Source organism: Cheilinus undulatus, linkage group 14 (assembly GCF_018320785.1).
Source record: "Cheilinus undulatus linkage group 14, ASM1832078v1, whole genome shotgun sequence".
Classification (NCBI taxonomy): domain Eukaryota; kingdom Metazoa; phylum Chordata; class Actinopteri; order Labriformes; family Labridae; genus Cheilinus; species Cheilinus undulatus.
Window position 1 is genome coordinate 45,039,823 of NC_054878.1, and position 22,385 is coordinate 45,062,207.

The following is a 22,385-nucleotide window of genomic DNA, read 5'->3' on the forward strand; positions in this document are numbered from 1 at the left end:
TTCTCTTTTTACAACCCCCCGACCCGGTTAGGAAGTAACAGGACCAATTAGCGATGAGGGGCAGTACTTTCAGGCGCGGTGGAGTCATGACATAAGCAAGCAGCAACAAAGGCCGGTGCAGTTATGGAGGAAGACATTAGCGTGGATTCTGTCAAAGTGCCAGTTTAATCAGAACTTGACGACATTTCTTTGTTAAAAGAAGAACAAAGAACAGCAGTGAGTTGTTTTCTTTTCAAAAACGACAAAAGTCGTGTACTGACATGTCTATAGTCGCCATGGTTTGCACTACGCAGTTCTCTATGGAGTTTACTCCTCAATAGGGCCCTCCTCGGTTTGTGGCTACAATGTCACGTGTTTTGTTGCTCTGATTGGCCTATAAAGATGTGACAGATAGAATGCTATTTTTCAAAGGCTCTACCCTTTCCCAAACATTGTCTATGGAAGGTTTACCAGATGGATGTGTGAAACAAATTCATCTGGTGTGCCAGGGTAGTACGCGCAAACCTCATGCTTTCTGAATGAGAATATTATCCTACCTCTTAAGCGGCTGGATTGCTCAGTGGTTTACATTGCTAACTGCGGTATGTGAGAAAAGGGGTTCAAATCCCACTCAGAGCATGTGTGTCCAGTATGGGCCCTTGGGCAAGTTCCGTATTGCCAGGAACACCCGTCCCAGATGTAAGTTGCTTTGGATAAAAGCGTCTGCTGACACTATAAATTGTAAATTGTAAATAGGACAAAATGGTCACCAATTGTGTTTATTCACATGAAAACTTTAACAAGGTCTGCTCCTGCACCATGCACTTCATCATCAGCCTGGTGGCAGCAGTCACATGAATTACAGACATAAAACATATCAAAGTTACACATGTCTCTGGGGCTAGTAGCCTAGCATTCATTCATGACTACTAGGAGGCCTGAGTTTGTATAAAACATGGAGTAAGCTACCCATGGCGAAAACTGGCTCTGCAGCTTCTGTATAAAACAGTTTAATTTTCTGTTTTATGTTTGGCCCTGAGATCATTGATTGGGACATTTTTCTGTCCTATGGAGAGCACAGAGACACCGAGGAATCATCAGACCAGAGCATGAACCCAGGATAGAGAGGTTGGGTGAATGTGGTGTTGAAGGTGTGGAGGTGGATCAGAGTGTCAGAGGAGACCCTGTAGAAGGACAGAGAGCCAGCAGGACAGTCCACATACACTGCTACTCTACCAAAGGAGGAGCCCTGGGAGAGGGGGAGGTCCGTTTGTCTGTTACCATAACAGACGGTGAAATCTCTATCAGAGCACATCAGACTCCAGGACTGGTCATTATACCCAAACCCACATCCATCACTGCATCCTTTCCGTTTGATTCCTTCATAACTCACTGATATTTCAACATGTCCGCTCCACTCGACCTCCCAGTAACAGCGACCAGTCAGACGATCTTTACACAGCAGCTGAGGCCAGGTGTCAAATCTGTGTAAATTATAGGGATATGACTGATCCTCCTCCACATGTGTCACCTTCCTGTTGTTCTCAGACAGTTTGAGGTTTTGGTGAGCTGTATTTGGGTCCAGTTTGAGTTCAGTGAAATCTGATGGAGAGAAAAAGACACAACACAACAGTAGTTTATGATAAGAAAAACCAAAAGCCTTTATTCTTCGCTGTTTGGTCATTAGGAGTCAAACTGATTCCACACTTACACTTCTTCAGACCAGGTTTTAACCTCAGCTCTCCTCCATGGTCCATCCTGGAGAAAGAAACACAGAAAAATGGTTTTCTGTCAAACTTTAATCCAAGCTGCTGTTCAACCTGTCCACCATGAGCTCAAATTGTTGTTAATCCTGTCTAACATGAGACTTAACTGCTGTTCCCCCTGTCTTCTGGCAGGATTTTTATATACAGTACTGTGCAGAAGTTTTAGGTATGTAGAGTGCTAACGGTTCTTCACAGGTCCTGATGTTCCACAACCCCGAGCTGAAGCAAGGAGGTGGCCAGAGTCAGTGTCGACACATTTGACATGTACGTGTGCCCCTCAGCAGCCAAGGTTGAGCATTTCTTTTGTTTCTTTTGCCCGAGCCTTTTCACCCCTGGTAATACACCCAGCAACCACCAACAGTTTTCAGGTGCTTGGAACATACACACAACAACCAGGGGGTTGTAGTAACCCTCCTACCCGTCCTAACAGTACCCTAGGCTATGTTTAAGTGCTACATCTACCCATAACTCTGCCCTAAAGCTGTGGTTTTTGTTTTGTTTTCATCAGATTTTTTTTCCCATGCCCTTTGTAACGTACAAAGACATCTTCCTTCCCACCCAATGGGGCCCCCAGGTGGGCGTACTCACCATTACACGCCTTACTTCAGCCTCAAATTTCAGCCCAAACATGCCTAAAACTTCTGCACAGTACTGTATATCAAAATAAGTTGTGATATATACTATATTAGTCTAGATTGGGAATAAAACAAGTCCTGTAAATTTGTCACTTGTGTAAAACATGTGTAATAGTTTGTGAAAATAGATGTGTTGCTGACGTTGTCCATTTGTACCTGAGAGTGTGCCCCCAGACATCAGACAGCATTTTCTCTCCTGTGTCTCCTGGATGGTTGTAGCTCAGGTCCAGCTCCCTCAGATGAGAGGGGTTGACATTCAAAGCTGAGGCCAGAATAGAACAGCCTTCCTCTGTGACCATACAGCCTGACAGACTGGGATAAAAAACACTTGGTAACTTACTGGAGAAGAAAGTCAGATCAGTGGGAAGAAACTACAGAGGATGACTATTTTAAATTACTGAAACTTGAATGTAATCATGATTTAAACAAATTCTGCACTTAATAAACATTATCAAAAACTTGTGTGAGTGCAGATGTCATGGGAAGACATATGATCATTTAAAGATATATAATGCATTTTGTTTCTTATTTTAGTGTGTATGTGTCTGTTCAAAGTATATCCTGATTTAAACTGCAAAAACTGCTTTAATTTAAATGATTATTTTATAGGCCAATGTGTTAAATCAACAGTGTTACCCGAGAGTTTTCAGTTTACAGTGTGGACTCTCCAGTCCAGAAGCCAGAAACTTCACTCCTGAATCCTGCAGATCATTGTTACTCAGGTCCAGCTCTCTCAGACTGGAGGACTGGGATCTGAGGACTGCTTCAAGAGCTTTACAGCTTCTCTCTGACAGGTTACACCCACTCAACCTTTAAAGAAAGGGACAAATTACACTGATTCTAAATTACAATTAATCTACATTTATTAAACATTTACTCTGAGTTCTGGTGAAGAGACGAATATGGAGGAAATTTTCTTTGAACTTTACTTAATCTTACTCAAGGAAAATAGCTGATAAAGTAATGTTTATAAGCCTCGTACTGACCTGAGAGTTTCCAGTTTACAGTCTGGACTCTCCAGTCCAGAAGCAAGAAACTTCACTCCAGACTCCTGTAAGTCATTGTTACTCAGGTCCAGCTCTCTAAGGCGGGAGGACTTCGAACTGAGGACTTCAGACAGAGCTTCACAGCTTCTCTCAGACAAACTGCATCCATCCAACCTGAAAAAGGATGAGAAATGAGCACAAATAATCATTTAAATTGTCATGAACATTTAAATTGCTGTGAAGCAGGAGTCTCTTGCACTTCAGTCCTTCTGCTGGTGGAGGTGGGTGCTCTCAGGAAATGATCAGTATTGTATAGAAGATGTTTCAATGGATTTTTTTCTCACAGACAGATCTCAAAAGAAACTGGAGCACAGGAATTCCCACCCCATTTTCTGGCAGAGAACCATGGCCTTGGACTTGGAGGTGCTGACCCTCATCACGACGGCTTTGCCCTCAGCCACAAACCGCCCCAGGGCCTGCTGGATGGTTTGTCAGAACAACGTTGGGGCTAACCAAAAGTCTTTCTCAATAGCCTCCCTGAACTTCTCCTACACCCGGGTTTTTGTCCCCAGGTGGCCCCCCCTTCCAGGACACCACCCAGAGACTGCAGCCCTCCAAGCCCCCCGATACTTGTCCACTTTCAGAGACCCCTGGGCCAACCAGGCCCGAAAGGCCTTCTTTCCCTCTTCAGCCTGACGGCTTCCTTCACTGCTGGTGTCCACCAGCAGGTTCTAGGTTTGCCGCCATGACAGGCACTGATGGTCTTTTGGCCCCAACTTCTAGCAGCTGCTTTTACAATGGAGGATTTGAACATGGACCAGTTGGCCTCCATGTCCCCAACCTCCCAGGAACACAGGAAGTTATTCTGGAGGTGGAAGTTGAAGACCTCATGAGACAGGGGTCTCTACCAGTCATTCCCTGTCCTCCTTCAAGACTCGTTTAGGCTTACCAGGTCTTTTCGGCAGCTCCCCCCACCATCTGATCCAACTCACCACCAGGTGGTGATTAGTTGACAGCTCCACTCTTCTCTTCACCCATGTGTCCAGAACGTACGACTGCAGGTCTGATGAAACGACAACTCCTCTATCATCAACTTTTGGCCTAGAGTGCTTTGATACCAAGTACACTTATGAGCATCCCTGTGTTCAAACATGGTGTTTGTTGTGTCTAATCCATAACTAGCACAGAAGACCAATAACAAAGCACCACTAGGGTTCAGATTGGGTAGGCCGTTCCTCCCAATCATCTCCCTCCAGGTGACTCTGCAGTTGCCAACAAAGGCGTTAAAGTCTCCCAGTATGACAATTGAGTCCCCAGGTGGCCCCCCGTCCAGGACACCACCCAGAGACTCCAAGAAGGCCAGGCAGTCCAAACTGCTTTACTACTCCAGCCCCTCTCCAGGAGTGTGGTTCCAGAACCAGAGCTGTGCGTAGAGGCGAGCCTGACTATATCTAGCGGCTTCACCTCCTTCACCAGCTCTGGCTCCTTCCTTGCCAGAGAGTTGACGTTCCATGTCCCAAGAGTCAGTCTCTGACGCTGAGGGTCAAGGCACCCAGGTCCCTACCTTTGCCGGCTGCCTAGCCTACAAAGCACCCTACCCCTATCAGCCCTGTGGGTGGTGGGCCCACAGGGCACTGTGTCTTTATCTGAGTCAAAAAGCAAGGTGGTCAATTTGAAAATATTAAATACCCTCCTCCTTACACAGTGGCTAAACAGTTGGTTGGTTGGAATGGGAAGTAAGGACACAACAAACTAATTCTGTGACAGCACTCATAACTAGATCTCTAGTCCAATCCCAAATGTGTGAAGGTATTAACAACATTTATACACCATAAATACAATATGCATTAAACGACAATATGTGAAGATAGCAAATAACCTACTACAACTATAAGTGCCCGTCGAGACACTGGTCCTCTACACCTTGTCAAGTGACAATTCTTCTTTGGATTTGTCTGAAGGTAAATATCCATTGAAACATTTCATTCATAAATAAGTGTTAATTTATTTTACATACAGAGCTTTGTTGGAGTCTTTCACCACTGGCAGCAGCCTCAGAAGAGCCTCCTCTGAAGCAGAGTGTTTCTTCAAGTCAAACACATCCAGATCTTTTTCAGATAACAGTAAGATGAAGACCAGAGCTGACCACTGAGCTGGAGACAAGGTGCATTTGGAGAGACTTCCTGATCTCAGGGACCACTGGAGCTCCTCTTTGAAAGAACGATCATTCAGTTCATTAAGACAATGGAACAGGTTGATGCTTTTCTCTGCAGACACGTTCTTACTGATCTTTGTCTTGAGGTACTTGACTGTTTCCTGATTGGTCTGTGAGTCACTTCCAGTCTGTGTCAGCAGACCTCGTAAGATGTTCTGATTAGTTTGTAGTGAGAGACCCAGGAGGAAGCGGAGGAACAAGTCTAGGTGTCCATTTGGACTGTGTAAGGCCCGGTCAACAGCACTCTGATAGAGTTTTTCCATTTGTGGTTGATCTTTAGGGTCTTTAGGGTTCAGTGATGGCATTGGTTTCTCTGCCATCAGGTTGACTCCAGAGTTGATGAAGGTCTGATGGACATGAAGTGCAGCCAGAAACTCCTGAACACTCAGATGGATGAAGCAGAACACCTTGTCCTGGTACAGTCCTCTCTCCTCTCTAAAGATCAGTGTGAACACTCCTGAGTACACCGAGGCTTCTTTGATATCGATGCCGCACTCCTTCAGGTCTGGTTCATAGAAGATCAGGTTTCCTTTCTGCAGGTGCTCAAAAGCCAGTTTTCCCAGAGACTCAATCATCTTCCTGCTCTCTGGACTCCAGAGTGGGCCAGTTTCAGCTCCCCCATCATACTTGATGTTCTTCACTTTGGTCTGAACCACCAAGAAGTAGATGTACATCTCAGTCAGGGTCTTGGGCAGCTCTCCTCCCTCTCTGGTCTTCAGCACATCCTCCAGGACTGAAGCAGTGATCCAGCAGAAGACTGGGATGTGGCACATGATGTGGAGGCTTCTGGATATCTTGATGTGGGAGATGATTCTGTTGGCCTGCTCTGAATCTTTGAATTTCTTCCTGAAGTACTCCTCCCTCTGTAGTCCAGTAAACCCTCTGACCTCTGTCACCAAGTCAACACACTCAGGAGGGATCTGATTGGCTGCTGCAGGTCGTGTGGTTATCCAGAGGCGAGCAGATGGAAGCAGTTTCCCCCTGATGAGGTTTGTCAGCAGCACATCCACTGAGGTGGACTCTTTAACATCAGTCAGCATCTGGTTATTTTTGAACTCCAGAGGAAGTCGACACTCATCCAGACCATCAAAAATGAACACCACCTGGAACTGTTCAAACCTGCAGATTTCTGCTTCTTTGGTTTCATTGAAGAAATAATGAACAAGCTCCACCAAGCTGAACTTTCTCTCTTTCAGTAAATTCAGCTCTCTGAAAGTGAATGGGAATGTGAACTGGATGTCCTGGTTGGCTTTGCCTTCAGCCCAGTCCAGAGTGAACTTCTGTGTTAAGACTGTTTTCCCGATGCCAGCCACGCCCTTTGTCATCACTGTTCTGATTGGTTCATCTCTTCCAGGTGGAGCTTCAAAGATGTCTTCTTGTCTGATGGTTGTTTCTGGTCTGTATGGTTTCCTGGATGTTGTTTCGATCTGTCTGACCTCGTGTTCATCGTTGACCTCTCCAGTCCCTCCCTCTGTGACATAGAGCTCTGTGTAGATCTGATTCAGAAGGGTTGGGTTTCCTGCTTTAGCGATCCCCTCAAACACACACTGGAACTTCTCCTTTAGGTCAGACTTTAGTTTGCGTCCGCATTTGGCAGCAGCAGTTACTAATTGAAAAACAAAAAAAGATAAAATTAACTAGCTGAGTATGCACTGGATCTGATCAATTCAAACTCTAGATCAAGATGGTAGTCTTTACCTCTCTTTAAAATCTCTTTAGTGTGCTAGAACAAATGTGTTTGTCGTGTAAACAGCAGAATGATGAATAGGAACCTGCTGTGTTTCCTGGCCTTTTATTGTGGCCAGCCTAAGGCACACCTGTGCAATAATCATGTTGTCTAATCAGCATCTTGATATGCCTGTGGTGTCGACGGATTATCTTGGCAAGGAGAAGTGCTCACTAACACAGATTTAGACAAATTTGGTAACAATATTTGAGAGAAATAGTCCTTTTGTGTACATAGAAATAGTCTAAGATCTTTGAGTTCAGGTCATGGAAAATGGGAGCAAAAGCAAAAGTGTTGGGTTTATATATTTTTTCAGTGTACATTTCCTCTTAGCATCATGATAAATGTGTTACAACATTCTTACTGCTCTGCAGACAGTCAGCCAGCTCCTCCTCCTCCATTCTCCTCATGAAGTCCAACGTGATCTTTAGAAAGGCCTTTTTGCTCCTCTGCTCTTCCTCGCCACCATCTAACCCCTCCTCATGATCATCCTCCATCTCACTTTCAACGGTTTCTTGGTAAGTTTTACTCAGAAGTCTCTGGGCTTTCTTTAGCTCCCTCTTCTCAAAACTGAAGATGTTCTTCTGAAGTTGCTAGAACAGAAAAAACATAAACACTAACTTGCAGAACTCAACATCAGATCTTCTGTGACAGACTGGAAGCCTGTTGGACTACAGAGCACAGTGTCAGACCATCACAATGAAGGTTTAGTATTTAGTTAGTGCATGGTCCTGTCTCATAGTCATTTAGTTAGTCATAGTTATTTAACTGTATATTGTTATTTTTTGTCTGGATTCATGCAGACAAAGGGCCCAGGAGAAAGTGTCTTGGTGCACAGCATAGGTGTGTTTCTGATTTTTCTCTTGGTGCAGCCCAAAAAATGTCTAACTCAAAACTCAGTACCATTCATAACTGTAACACTTCTTTCAGTCAGTGAAATTCTGACTATGAACATTATCCAGGAAAAGGGGATTTTTGAAGAATTATTGGGAAACAAGTCGGTAACATATAATTTTGTCTACTCTGCTGATCATTATTAGTTCTGTGTTTACACTTACCCTAAATATAGAGTCCAGCTGCTGTGCAGACTGACCAGTGGGAAATTCTGATAGCTGCTCCTGAGCTCTGTAGAATAGAAATGAAAAAAAAAAAAACTAAATTGTCATAAGCAATGGAGCCTATAAAACACTGCAGGATACACCAACAAACACAGGCTACTGATAAGGATACAGGCTCTGGGTAGTAATTTATGAGTATAAGTACCATGATAAAAAAATAAAAGAACTTGGTTTAAAAATCTCATTAGCAGTCACTTTTTCTGACTACAGGAATCTGATAGAAACACAACGATAGAAGTTCAGAGATAAAAGTAAAGGGTTGAAAAATAAATCTTTTAAATGCAGAACTGGGGGGGGGGGGGGCAGCAAGGCTAAGCAACATCACTTTGCTCACACATTGCTCTGAATGGCCTTGCTCCGTCCTATTTATCTGAGATTTTAACACTTCAGGGTCATGGCCAGGTCTTGAGGTCATCCAACCAACTTTTGCTGGAAGTGCCCAGGTCTAAATACAAACACTGGGGTGACCGAGCTTTTTCAGTTGCTGCACCCAGGCTCTGGAACAATCTCCCCCCTGATATGCGTGTTATCTCTGATTTGAGCATCTTCAAATCAAAACTAAAGACTTATTTATTCAGGATGGCTTTTTATACCTAGTAGTGCTGTGAGTGTTTTTTGTTATTTTTACTTTTGTTTTATTGATTTTTTTTTTTTTTGTAAAGCACTTCGGTCACCTGTGGGGTGTTGTAAAGGGCTATATAAATAAAGTACATTTACATTTACGTTTACACTTCAGAATTAGCAATGCACAGTGCAGTGCAGTAGATGTTGTCTATGTTTTGATTGGAGTGGAAAAGTCCAGTCCTGTCCAGTCCTTGTAAAACCCCCTTAAGTGCTTGAATCTTCTTTGTTTGGCAATCCTCTGAAGGCTGAGCTCATCCCTGTTGCTCATACTCGGTTTCTTACCACACTTTTCCCTTCCAGTAGAGTTTCTGTGAATCTGCTTTGATACAGCCTCTGAGAACAACCTGACCTCTCAGAAGTGACATTCTGTGGCTTACCCTCCTTGTGGAGGGTGTCAATGATTGTCTTCTTGACATTTGTCATCGGCAGTCTTCCCATGATTATTGTTGTGTGAACTGGACCAGAGTGAGTAATAAAATAACTATAATTCTGACAAGAATTCGAACATTTCAACAGTATTCCAATAATCTGAGATAGCGGATTTTTAATTTGTGTGAGCTGTGGGACGTAAGCATTAAGATTAAAACAAAGAAGAACTCAACCTTTGAAATATTTCAATTTGTATGACATGAATCCAGAGCATATGTAAGGGTTAATGCCCGATGAGGTGTCAAATTATCAGGGATTAATGGACGACGTGGAGGCCTGAAATTTATTAATCCCTGATAATTGGACACCTCGAAGGGCATTAACCCACTTATACCATGGTCACTTGCCAACAAAAATAATTAATAAAACTACTAATTTATAATTTGCAAATACGTTTTGTGATCAAAATAGAAAGTTTTACTAAAACAACAACTTCTTTCTCCTAGCAACGCCTGAGGGCTTGACTTATAACTGGAATAGCCATTCCAATCCCATAATGTTCTTAGGGAATGTAAACATTTTTCACTACGCCAGTAAATAGGATGGGCCATAGATACGAAGTCACAATGGAACAAAAAAACTAGTCCGCTCACCGCACTTTATGAACGGATTTATCAATGAAATGACATGAAGACGAGTGAGACAGAGAGTCATCTGTGACCAGACTATAAACCTGTACGTTAACATGAACAGTTATCTGATAGAAGGCTTAGTTTTAGCAGACCGGCTGTCTGAATAAACAGAATAATTCCTCCTTCTGCACTACGATGTCACAGACGTCAAACGGAGCTGTCCACGCCCTGCAAGTGCTGATTGTCCATCAGACACGTCAATATTTTTATCAGATATTATCATACCGGTTTATCAGAAGGGTTACAAAGAAATAATGGCTTCTCTTCTTTTGTTTGAGTTATCTGAATCTGCTGACAATAGTCTATAGCAGTTAGAACTGGGGGGAAGTGAGTTTTTGGTGACACTCACCTCTCAGTGTTAATGTGAGCCTGGAAACAAGACGTACATCAGATATAGAAGATAAGACCTTCTTACGTTACTGGTCTTAAACCTGTAGTCTGTCATTTTATTTATGTCAGTCAAGTGACGGTTGATGCCGGTTATCAGGCTCCTTAGACTGGCAGCGCTGTACTCCCTGCCCAGAAAATATGACTGTCTCAGGTTGCTATAGTTAAGTATTCACCAGAACCATGGTATAAATGAGTTTAACTGTTTGAATTAATTCACGCTAAAAAATAAACTTTCATGATAGTCTATTTTTTGAGAGGCACCTGTTGTGCAGTTGCCTGTGTGCAAAAAGCAGTTGTGTTATTATCCAATGCAGTCTGGTCTCTCATGTTCTACACAGACAGGGTCATACAAATGGCTAGATAATACAATAGCATAAATAACTTCCAGAATAAAAAAAAAAGAAAATTATGATATTCTGGCAACATGCTGTGAGCACAAATCTTACCTCTGATGATCAGACTGATGTCCATCTCTAAATTCAATAAGCCGACCCTTAGACCGATCACTCCTGAAGGACACAAGGCTGGGAGAAGGTCCAGGTCTGTAGAAGAAGAAATTTTGGACTCAATCAGTTCACAATGTTCAAATATTTTCTCCAACCAGCACCAAATTGTTTGCAGATTTGAACCACAAACAGTTGATAGTCGATAGCTTACTGCTCATCACATAGCCAGAAATGTGATGGGGAAAAAGTTGATCATCAGTGGGGAATCTGACACATTTCATGGTACACTTGGACTTTTTTGCAATTTTAATTCAAGCTGTCCCAATATTTTCTGGAGTTGAGTTTCAAATTCAAATCTTCAGAAACAGTATTTTTGGGAATTTTTCGTGTTGCCTCTTTTTTAACTTTTATTCCCACAGTGCTCCAAGCTATTAAAAAAATCCAGCATAATGCAAAGTGCTCTCCTAGAGTTCCCTACTGAAGATGCACTTTTGAACCCAGAGTTGATTTTTGTACTCAGAACATCAAATATTAGTCCAAGAGAAAAAAGTGAAGAAGAAGGAGTGAGCTGGACAGAGTCATCAAACCTCAGAAGAGACAGAAAATGAACTTTCTTACCTTTTTTCAGCAGATCCATGTCCATCTTTGAATTCAATAAGCCGACCCTTAGACCAGTCACTCCTGAAGGACACACCGCTGGGAGAAGGTCCAGGTCTATATGAAGAAGAAAATTTGGACTCCAGTCAAATCACAAAGTTCAAATATTTTCTGTAACCAGCACCAAACTGCTAGCAGATTTTTCAGTCAACTTACACATATGGACAAAATTGATGGTGCGTTTCCATAAAAGAAAAGAAAAATCCACAATGGTCACTGAAATAACTTACCCTTAACAGCTTCACATATATGGCATCTTTGTACAAACAGTAACAGGAATTGCATCTTATTTTAAATGTCTCTTGCTGTCTTGTAAACAGAAGTGCTAACCTTAATTTCTGGAAACTACCACATTTTAAAACACACACAAAAGAAACATCAAGCTAATTTACACGAGTTATTGACTTCGCTATCTTAGCTAGCTCACATGGCAGAAGGGGAGAAAACACTCACCTGGAGAATTACATTTTCTTCAGTCCTTGATCTACTGTTCTTTTAAACTCATCTGAGGACAAGTTACACTTAGAAAACATTTTAAAGAAGCCTTTTATCATTTTTTTTAAAATGCTGAACTCTGTATTTTTGCTGCTAAGTCTGCCTAGCTTGTGCTTTATGTTCCCCCTGCTGCTCTTGTTCATGGGCGTGCAGCTGTAATCCTATCTACTTTGCAGCGCCACCACTGTCCTCTGCTGGACAATGTTAGGTACTGCAGATAGTGAAACTTAAATTGCATTTCAGCCTCTTAGGCCAGCCACACACTAGACGATTTGTAAATAAGAAACGAATTTAAAACCATGGGAGACCACAGTCGTCAGGACAATTTTAAACAATTTTTCATTTTAAATCCTCTGAAGGCACACACTAGATGACTCAACCAGACATTAGATCACTAGAGACCACACATCTGCCAACCTCGATGATCATGTGACTTCAGAAAAAAAACAAACACAGATGTTTGTGATACCCTTTTCCCGTCTCTCCACAACAGGCTGTCCTGGCATAATTTACAGGTGCAGCAAAAACCATAAAGCTACAGTTATATTTTTGGTTGTGAGTGGGGAAAGTACTATAATCCAGCTGGTGCTGTGAGCTCACTCTCTTTGGTTGTTGTGTGTAGTCCGTCAGCGGCACTATGACCTAGAATCATAAATATCAAACATGTTTGATATTTACGAAGACTTTGTTGATGAGGCTCCAGTCGGGATACACCCCCCATGATCGTCTGGGGAGGAAAATCTTGCCAAAAATTGGGCTTAAAATCCTGTAGTTTGGCCGACCTTAAGATGTTTTTTTTTTTAAGTGTGTTACAACTTTATAATCTTGAGCTTTCATTGTACCCTGCATGGATTGAAGACCCCCTGTGCCAGATGAAGCAAAGCAGCCCCAGAACATAACTAAGCCTCCTCTATGTTTCACAGTAACAACAGTGGTCTCTTCTTTGGATGCTTCATTTCTGCGTCTGTGAACAAAGAGCTGATGTGACTGTCCAAGAAGCTCTAGTTTTGTCTCATCTGTCTAAAGGAAATTCTCCAAGAAGCTTTGTGTCTTGTCAATATTCATTTTGGTAAATTCCAGTCTGGCTTTGTTATGATTTGCTTTCAACAGTGCAGTCTTCCTTGGTTGTCTTCTATTAAATTCACTTCGGCTCAGACAGCGATGATTATGCGTTCTGACACTGATGCACCTTGACCTTGGAGTTCACCTCTAACCTCTTTGGAAGTTGTTCTGGGCTCTTAGGGTACCATTCGTATAATCTGTCTTTTCAATTTGTCCAGCCACGTCCAGGGAGATTGGCTACAGTCCCGTGGACCTTAAACTTCTGAATAACCAACGGTAGTCACAGAAACATCAAGCTGCTTGGAGATGGTCTTACAGCCTTTACCTTTAACATGCTTGTTCATCATTTTCTCTCCGATCTCCTGCGACAACTGTCTCCTTAGCTTCTGTGTTCCACATTAGGTGTGGTGCACCCTGATACCAAACAGCACAGTGGTGACTTTTCACTCTTTAAACAGACTGACTGATCACAAGTTTGAAGACACCTGTGATGCTAATTACAGGACCCACCTTAGGTCGTTTTCACACCTGATAGTCCGGGGGACTCGGCCCGTTTTGGAACGGAAATTGCAACAATGTTGCACTTTCCTTTGGTTTGGTTTGCATTCACACTGCTCTTTGTCAAACGGACCAAACCATCTGAACACCTACATATGCCTGATAGGGGCGCTGTCGTCACAAACAAACGGCGACCAAGAAGAAAAGCCGGCATTGATGAAGATGAAATGGGGAAATCCAGCTCCTTCCACCGGTCTTTTTTCCACATAAACAATGAATAAAACAGAATTTACACTGTCTTGGGGTTTCTGCTCTTGTATTGGGGCATAAGGAGTAGTCAGCGAGATGGTGAGCTGTCCAACGTGTCATTCTTTACACAAGACGAATAAATAAGCACGAACTACGGTGTGTTGCCATGGCTACATAGATGACAAGCGAGGTACCAACATGTATTTGAGTGAATTAAATCACACATAAATCCTTTTATCATTACACTTCCTGTCTTTGGTTCACAAGTTGGTCCGCTTTGCTTTCACACCTCCAACGAACCGCACCAGGGTTCGTTTGGAAACGGATCGAGACCCCCTGATTTCAGGGGGTTCGTGTGAGTTTACACACCACTCCAAACGAACCGGACTATCCGGGAAAACGGACTAGAGTTTGTTTTAAGCGGACCAAACAGCTCTGGTGTGAATGCGCCCTTACATGTCCCTATGGTCAAAGTAAGTACCATCATTAGTCTAGGCAGTTTTCATTATTTATTACTATTATTTTTCAAGAATTCTGTATGGAGTAATCTCTAAAAATATCAACTCTCTGGAGAGACAGAAAATGAACATGCTTACCTTTTTTTAGCGGCTCCATTTCCATCTCTAAATTCAATAAGCCGACCCTTAGACCGCTCACTCCTGAAGGACACACCGCTGGGAGAAGGTCCAGGTCTACATGAAAAACAAAATTTGGGCTCAAGTCAGTTCACAATGTTCAGACATTTTCTCCAACCAGCATCAAATTTGTTGTGGATTTTAACCCATGTGGTCATTCACTTTTGTACATTAGCACTAACAAAGAAAAACAGAAACATCAATTATTAATAAAAGGCACATCAAACCAGTGGTTCTCAACCTTGGGGTCGGGACCCCACTGGGGGTCACAAATTAAAGGAACTGAAATCACTGTTGCCACTTTGCACCGATCTTGCTGAATTTTAACTCATTTTTATCACTTTTCCTACCAATTTTGGCACATTTTTGCCATTCAAAACCCATTTCTGTCAGATTTTAAACCCTTTCCATCACTTATTTTCAGCCCATTTTTGCCTCTTCTAAACCAATTCTTGCCACTTTCTGCCTATTGTTTGCTCCGTTGACCCATTATTGATTCTGTTAACCCCTCTTTACCACTTTTTATGCGCTTTTTAACCACATTTCACTATTTGATGACCGTTTTTGCCAGTTTAACCCATTTCAGCCAATGCCTGCCTCAATAAACCCTTCCATGCCAGTTTATAGCAATTTGTCGTTCTATTTAATCAAATTTCCACCATTTTTGCCATTTTAATGCCTTTTCAGCCATGTTTTAATCCTCTTTTACCACTTTATATGCCCGTTTTTGCCACTTTAACCAATTTTTGCCATTTTTGGTGATTGTTTTGCCCCTTTTTTTAATGCTTCTAACCCTTTTCTGCTACTTTAAAATCTAATTTCACCACCTTATCCACCATTTTTTTTGCCATTATTAACCCATTTTTAATTCTGTTTTTAAGAAAAGAGATTTGTATTTTTAAGAGGACTACACAAATGAATAAAAAAGATATTTGTTTCTTTGATAAGAGTTGTTATTATTCAGGTTAAATATAAAAGATGGACACCACAGCTTAACTTTACAATGGACCACGATTTTGCTGACCCCCAGTTTGGTTGGGATCCAGAATGCTCTCCCCTTTACCCCCCGTTATGGGCAGCCCTGTCTGCAGTGGCTGTGTTTAGCCACCTTCAAGTACAGTGGGGGTCCCCGGTCCTTGATGTTAGTTCTGATCTCTGTCATGAAGAAGAGTCATGGACAGGTAGAGATCTTCATCTCACCTCAGAGCTTTGGTCTGGCCCTCATGTTCCTCAAGCCGAGCGATTTTACAGAGAGGGGGTCCCTCCTCTGGGTCCTCACTCTGATCCATCGCTGAGCCCCCACCTTCACACACACACACACACACCCCCCTACCCCCCCCCCCCCCACACACACACACACACACGCACAACAACAACAACATAGTCATTCATCACAGCAAGGTTTACATCATAAAGTCACATTAATGAAGAAGCTGAAGAAACTACAATAGATGTAATTGAAATATACTGCTGTTCACAGAGGTCATGGTTCACAGAGGTCATGGTTCACAGAGGTCATGGTTCACAGAGGTCAGATTAATGGATTATCTTTACACCACTACTTTTTCACAAAGGCCGGGTAGGTTTGGATGGCTTATATTTTTCTTCAATTAGTTAAATTATTTAAAATCTAGATTTCGTATTTACTCAGGTTATCTTTGTCTAATATTAAAATGTGTTTGATCTGAAAAATTTTAGTCTGACAGATGTCAAAAAATAAATAAATAAATAAATAAATCAGAAAGGGATAAAACTTCTTTTCCAAACAGACACAAAAACAAACACAAACCGACTCAGCATCTTTTTGAATTGAAGGATCAGTTCAACATCTGTCTACAGACACACAACCAAAGCTGTGGGCTGAATTACCTTATGATGCTGAAAATGATCTGCACAAAGTCAGTGTGTGAGGGAGAAACTCTTCCTCTACGAAGGAAATAATCTCCAACTGTCATGATCTTTGAAATCATATTTCTATAAAGACTTGTGATAACAAGTCATCTGTGAACTTTGGATGGAATAAACAACCAATAAACAGCCAATATTGTAGATAAAATGGTTTGACTACATTATGACTGAAGACTCTGTACTTCTGATGTACACAAGAAAATCTGACACAGGGGTTCTAAAGCAAAAAATAAACTTAGCACAAAAGTAAGGAAATGTGTGTTTGGTAGATTATTTCTAACAATGCTTCTTGGCAGTAAATCTTATACCATTGGAAAGCCTGTTTATTACCCTTTTAATGGTGCCACATTTGTAAGGAACATACATTTGTAAGATGAGCAGCAGAGCTGAGTATGTGGGTTGCGCACATGAAAAATGTGCCATATCTTCTCTGCCAATGCCAAACAGCTGATTCTGCTGTTGCTATTGACTCTTGTTTTGAGCTGCTGGTACCCCCAGGTGCTGCCAATCAGGTGCCTGATTGGCAGCACCTGTGAGCTTGGGCCCTCCTACAGTGGTCAGTAGATGTCTGCTTCAAGAATCGGCATGCCACGTTTGACTGATCTGGATAGGGCCGCTTCAAACGGTGTTCTGCAAAACCAAGTTGCAGCATTTGGAGTGAACCCTAGTACCATCTCCAAACTGAAGGCCAAGTTCCATAACGGGGAATGTTAGACAGGTGGTGAAGTGGGTGTCCCAAGAAGACAACACCCCAAGAATACTGTTTTCTCACCCTGTCAGCAAGAACTCTATCCTCCAAGATGACAAAGCTCTCCCCCACAGAGCGGGGTTTATCAGGGCGCTTTCACATTAGGCCCAGTTGTTTCGAACCTTGCCGCGGGGCGATTCCTCCCCCTCCCCCTTCCCCCCTGGCTTGCTTTCACACTAGCAACATTGATCTGTGCCCAGGCCCACTTGCGCATTTACACGGTCTGAAACAGCAGGTGGCGGTATGCAGGTAGCTGGTTTACAACCCCGCAAAGGAGGAGAAAGAAGAAGAGGCTACCATGACAACCACTGGGGTCATGACCTGAGCAAAGATTATTTTTGTTTTGACCCAGCAAAAAGTCCATCCTGCAGCCATGGATGATGAAAATCACTTTAAAGATGCCAGCAACTTCGCTCTATGTATGTGCACATCTACTACAGCTCAGATGATTAAATGGGCTTGCACTGCACAGATACAGCGGTTTTTGAGGTGACAGGAGACTTTTATTGCCTTTGCACCTCCTCTCACTGACTCCAACTTGTGTTCATCTGTAACGTGAGTCACAGCAGACCGTTTATTGGCTGGATTCTGATGATTTCCACTTTTTATTGAGGATAAAATGTGAACAAACTGCCGCGCTGTGGAAAGAAGTTTAGCTTTTACGATGACGTCATAAAGCTGATTCGATGCTCTGTCCCGTGTCTGAGTGCGGTTGCATTCACATCTGATCTGAACCGTGCCAGAGTCCTTTTGAATCACGCCCGAGACCACCTCCCCAAGTGGGCCAGGACCCAGTGCCCTGGTGCTTTTCGTTTGCATTCACACTACCCAAACGAACCACCGGACTTTGGGCTCAAGTGCACTTGGATTCAGGACCGGGCTCCTAGTGTGAAAGCCACCTCAGAGACTACCTCCTGAATTTTGGATTGGAGAGGATGGAATGGCCCGCCACCAGTCCTGACCTCAACCCCACTGAACACTTGTGGGATCAGCTTGGGCGTGCTGCTTGTACCAGAGTGACCAACACCACCACGCTGGCTGAGATGCTAGAGAAGATCTGGCAAAACTTTCATGGGCACAACCCACATACTCAGCTCTGCTGCTCATCCCACAAATGCATGATCCTTACAAATGTGGCATCATTTAAAAGGGAAATAAACAGTATAAGATTTATTACCAATGAGCATTGTTACAACAGAGAAATAATGCACCAAACAGAAATTTCCTTACTTTTTGTGCTAAGTTTTGGTAGTTTAGTTAACTATAATAACCTTGTCACTGACTCAAACTAATGAATGGATCTTTGTTTGTGCACGAATTCACTTCCAAACGTATCTGCAGACACTTAAAAAGAGGGCAGGTCTAGACCGTATCTTTTGTTTTATAATTTATTAATTCCAAATATAAATCAACAATAGCTCAACAACAACCAATATTGATCTTATTTACAGCGGAGAGGAATTTCCTTTAACAGCCAGAACCCTGGGGTAGAGCCAGACTGATGATGATGAGCAGATATCTGCTGATGCTTCGAGGAAGATCCAGAAAGAAAGAACCATGTCTTCTAAACTGTCCAGAACTATTGTTTCTCTAGACTGATGTATTAGCGGCTCTGGTGGAATTTTAAGTTCCATTTTAATGTCCATACTGCTCTTTTGCAGATAAGGAGCTCTGTAATGGTTCTGTATTTTGCTTCTCTAAACTCCAAACTCAGTTAACCCCTTTGTCATTAAAACTGTTGTTAAAGCTTCAGCTGAGCTGACAGAAGATGTTGGCCAGACTTTACCTAAGGAAAATTCTCCATGATAGATGACAGCAACTTATTTATTCTTGTCTACACATTCTCTGTTTACAGTACTGTTGAGGGTACATGACTGTTTAGTATCAGGTAGTCCAGCAGGTGATGCTGTTGAGACAGCAGGAAAAAAGACCAGAGCGAGTCAGGATGAGAAAAGAAGTGTGGTCTGCTTGTTTTAAATGAGCCAGTTAAAAGTTTGGAGCAGAAGCCAGATCATGTCAGACTGTATTATTGTTAACACACCTCCATGACCCTTTACACCAGTAGAGCTTTACTGGACCAGCAGACGATTTTCTAGAAAATATACATCTTTAATGCTTAGTGAAATAAGAACACAACATTCCTACAATAAGCAGCATTTTAGATGATTTTGTGGAGTTTATGGTGTGGATCTGATTTTCCTTCATTTACTATGTAAACGAATGTGACCCATTTAAGAAACCAGCTTAAAGTAAAGGCTCAGTATAAACCACGATGGACACGACTGTAGCACTGCATTATGTACCACAGGTGATTTTCAGGGGTTTTTTTTGTTCTTTTATTTAACCTTTCTTTAACCAGGTTGGTCCCATTGAGATTAAAAACCTCTTTTTCACCAGCAGCAGGTGACTCCATTTAAAACAAATCAAATAAACTTCAGCACCGGTCAAACTTCAGATTTTTTTAGTTGATGAATCAGGTTAAATAAATATGATTAAAGCTGTGGGTTAAATTACCTTCAGAGGTGAAAATGATCTCCCCTAAGCCATTGTGTTGGCGATCAGTTCCTCTGTGAAGGAGAAGAAGCTGAGAAATGTTGATTTAAGCAGGTTTGCAGAGGTCGGATTATTCCCACTCACTCTGAGTTCATTTTAAACTGCTGTGATCTTTGAAATCATTTTTCTATCAAGACTTTCCATAAAACATCTGTGGACTTTGGATGGTTGTCATGGCAACTCAATCAAATATTGATAGACCATATAAAACCTCAGATGTGGATTGTAAAAATGTCTATAAACTGACACTATTGTAGATAAAATGGTTTGGCTACATTACAAATAAAGACAGTATGTTTACCTGTGAGGTACACAAGAACATTTAAAGAGTACCAAGAAAATCTGACATTGGTGTTTAGAGAAAAAGTAGTTCTATATAAAATTTTACATTCATCATTGTCTAAAATCTGTGATTGTAAATGACCCCTGTGGCTTTTACTCTTTGTTTCAGCCATAAAACCTTATCTCCAATCATAGATTTATAGCTTCATACAACTCCTAACCAAAAACAAAACAATATAATTACAAGCAATTCAAGTTAATGATTAATGCACGACTGGACAGAAAAGACCCCCAATATACCGAGAGACTGAAGGTAAACAAACATGAAAAGATGTTTCTGAGTCTTTGGTTATAAGTCCAATAAAAGTTCAGTTTTCATTCTTTTAGATCTCAGCGCAGCTTTTGATACAGTTGGTCATGATATTTTAATAGATCATCTTAGAGCAAGTACTAGTACCTCTGCACCAGGGCCAGATTTAGTCTTGGCAGAAACTCTGGGGGCCGGACTTTCAAATCCACAAAAATTAAATAAATATTTTGGTCTGGTTAACATATTATTGTAGTAGTATTTGTACTTTCTTCCAGAACGAAGGACATTTTTAGGCATTACCAGTGAGATCAATCCCAGTTATCTATCATGCAGCAGGCCACAAGGAGACAGGCCTGACAGCAGAACTGGCTGGACCCCTGAAAATCCCAGAGAGTGGGCCCTCCACAATCGTGAGTTAACACCAGTATTAACTCATTTCTTGCCTCTTTAACCCAATTTTAGCCATTCTTTAACCCCTTTAAACCACTTTTCCTGCATGTTTTATCCTCTTTGTGCCAGTCTTATCCATTTTTTGCGACTTTTATTTTTGCCAATTTTTAACCTATTTTAATTACATTTTTTCAACAATAGTTTCAAGTCTTGACTAACCCCCTTTTGCAACCTTCCCGCCAACTATTTCCCTTGTATGCCACTCTTGAACACCTGTTCAATAATGTGCCAGGCTATTTTTGTTGTATTTTTGCCACCTTTAACACATTCCTGATACTTTTTGCCCCTTGTTGCTTCCTGAACCCAAGTTTTGTCATTCTTTAACCAATTTAAACCACTTTTCACACTTTTTATTACCTTTGTGACACTCTTATATCCATTTTTGCCACTTTTCTTCTATTTTTGTCCATTTTTAACCCATGATCTTTTTTTTTTTTTTTTTTTTGTCATTTTTAACCAATTTATGTTTCTTTCCCCCCTTTTTTCGTCTTTAAACAATTTTTGCCACATTTTAACCTCTTTTCACCATTTTATCTGGTCATTTTTGCACCACTTCTGCCAACCTTAACTCTGTTTTTAAATATCTACTGATTATGACATTAAATTTCAGTTAAAACAGATCAAATGTGAAATCATTCTCAAACCATTTCAATCTAAATTGTTTGTGGGATGAATTTAACAGCTGCAGACAGTTAAAGCCAAAGGATACTCATAAAACCACAACATCTTATTTTCCTCCTTTGCTGAATTCAGTGATCTTTTGGGGACCGGACAGGAAGCTTTGGGAGGCCTGATATGGCCCCCGAGCCACCAGTTGATGATCAGTGCTGTAGAGCATCAGGAACACCACACTAGCTTGTTTTATTCTTATCTTTCAGAGTGAACCTTTGCAGTCATCATAGGTAATCACTGCTCCTCAATCTCTACTTTTACCTGTGGTGTACTGCATTCAGGATCATAAAGTCTCCTTCCACTGCTACACAGATGACACACTGATATACCTGCCCCTGAAAAAAAGAAATCTAAATAGCGAAATAAAAACTGTTAATGAAAACACCTTCATTTCGAAAAACTTCTCAAATATCGCAGCCCTGTGATTGACTGGCGGCCAGACCAGGGACCTACCCCTGTCACCCATGGATGGATGAATAATTCATGTCATCATGAACGTGTTTCATGGCACTGTGAGAAAATACTTCTAGAGTTATTTGCCCCTGAGATATTGCATGATTAATCTCTAAAAGTCTTCCTCTTTGTCGTTTTGGACCAGTTTTGCACAAGAGTGCTGTTATTAACATATTTAAAGTTATGAAAGAGTAATGCATATGTTCATGTTCATGGCTGACAGTACTGCAGACATACTTTGTACTACTGGAGCCCTGTGACCTTACTATCCCGCCTGTTATTGTTTTACTGCCCCTCATTCAGATTTAACAAGGCACGGTGCTCAACATGTTGTTGTTCCTGTAGAAGAGAGACCTCTGCTGGACAGGTACAGTGGTGTTTTAATTATGTGTCAATGTCTACGGTGGATTTTCCCTCTGGATTGATAAAGCATCAGTTCATCCATCCATTCATTCAACTTAAATTGA

General features: G+C 41.7%; 1 protein-coding gene across 1 annotated transcript; it reads right to left on the bottom strand.

The window, feature by feature from the left end:
• Positions 1–742: 742 nt before the first annotated feature.
• LOC121521390 (NLR family CARD domain-containing protein 3-like) lies at positions 743–20,601 on the bottom strand. The gene is made up of 13 exons (XM_041805342.1): positions 19,713–20,601; positions 15,743–15,871; positions 14,504–14,599; positions 11,565–11,660; positions 10,947–11,042; positions 8,366–8,432; positions 7,672–7,900; positions 5,384–7,187; positions 3,367–3,540; positions 3,017–3,190; positions 2,537–2,692; positions 1,691–1,737; positions 743–1,581 (listed from the first exon to the last, which is right to left on the bottom strand). Exons 2-13 carry the CDS (start codon positions 15,829–15,831, stop codon positions 1,046–1,048), a joined length of 3,564 nt encoding a protein of 1,187 aa, XP_041661276.1. The 5' UTR covers positions 15,832–15,871; positions 19,713–20,601; the 3' UTR covers positions 743–1,045.
• Between the last annotated feature and the right edge of the window lie 1,784 nt (positions 20,602–22,385).

What these genes read in the sequence shown, in the direction of transcription:
- LOC121521390 (XM_041805342.1), bottom strand. Translation starts at nt 15,831, where the DNA reads ATGGATCAGAGTGAGGACCCAGAGGAGGGACCCCCTCTCTGTAAAATC. An exon ending in AATGGAGCCGCTAAAAAAAG is followed by an intron (nt 11,661 to 14,503) that starts GTAAGCATGTTC and finishes TTCTTCATATAG; the next exon opens with ACCTGGACCTTCTCCCAGCG. An exon ending in GGCTGACTGTCTGCAGAGCA is followed by an intron (nt 7,188 to 7,671) that starts GTAAGAATGTTG and finishes TTTTTCAATTAG; the next exon opens with TAACTGCTGCTGCCAAATGC.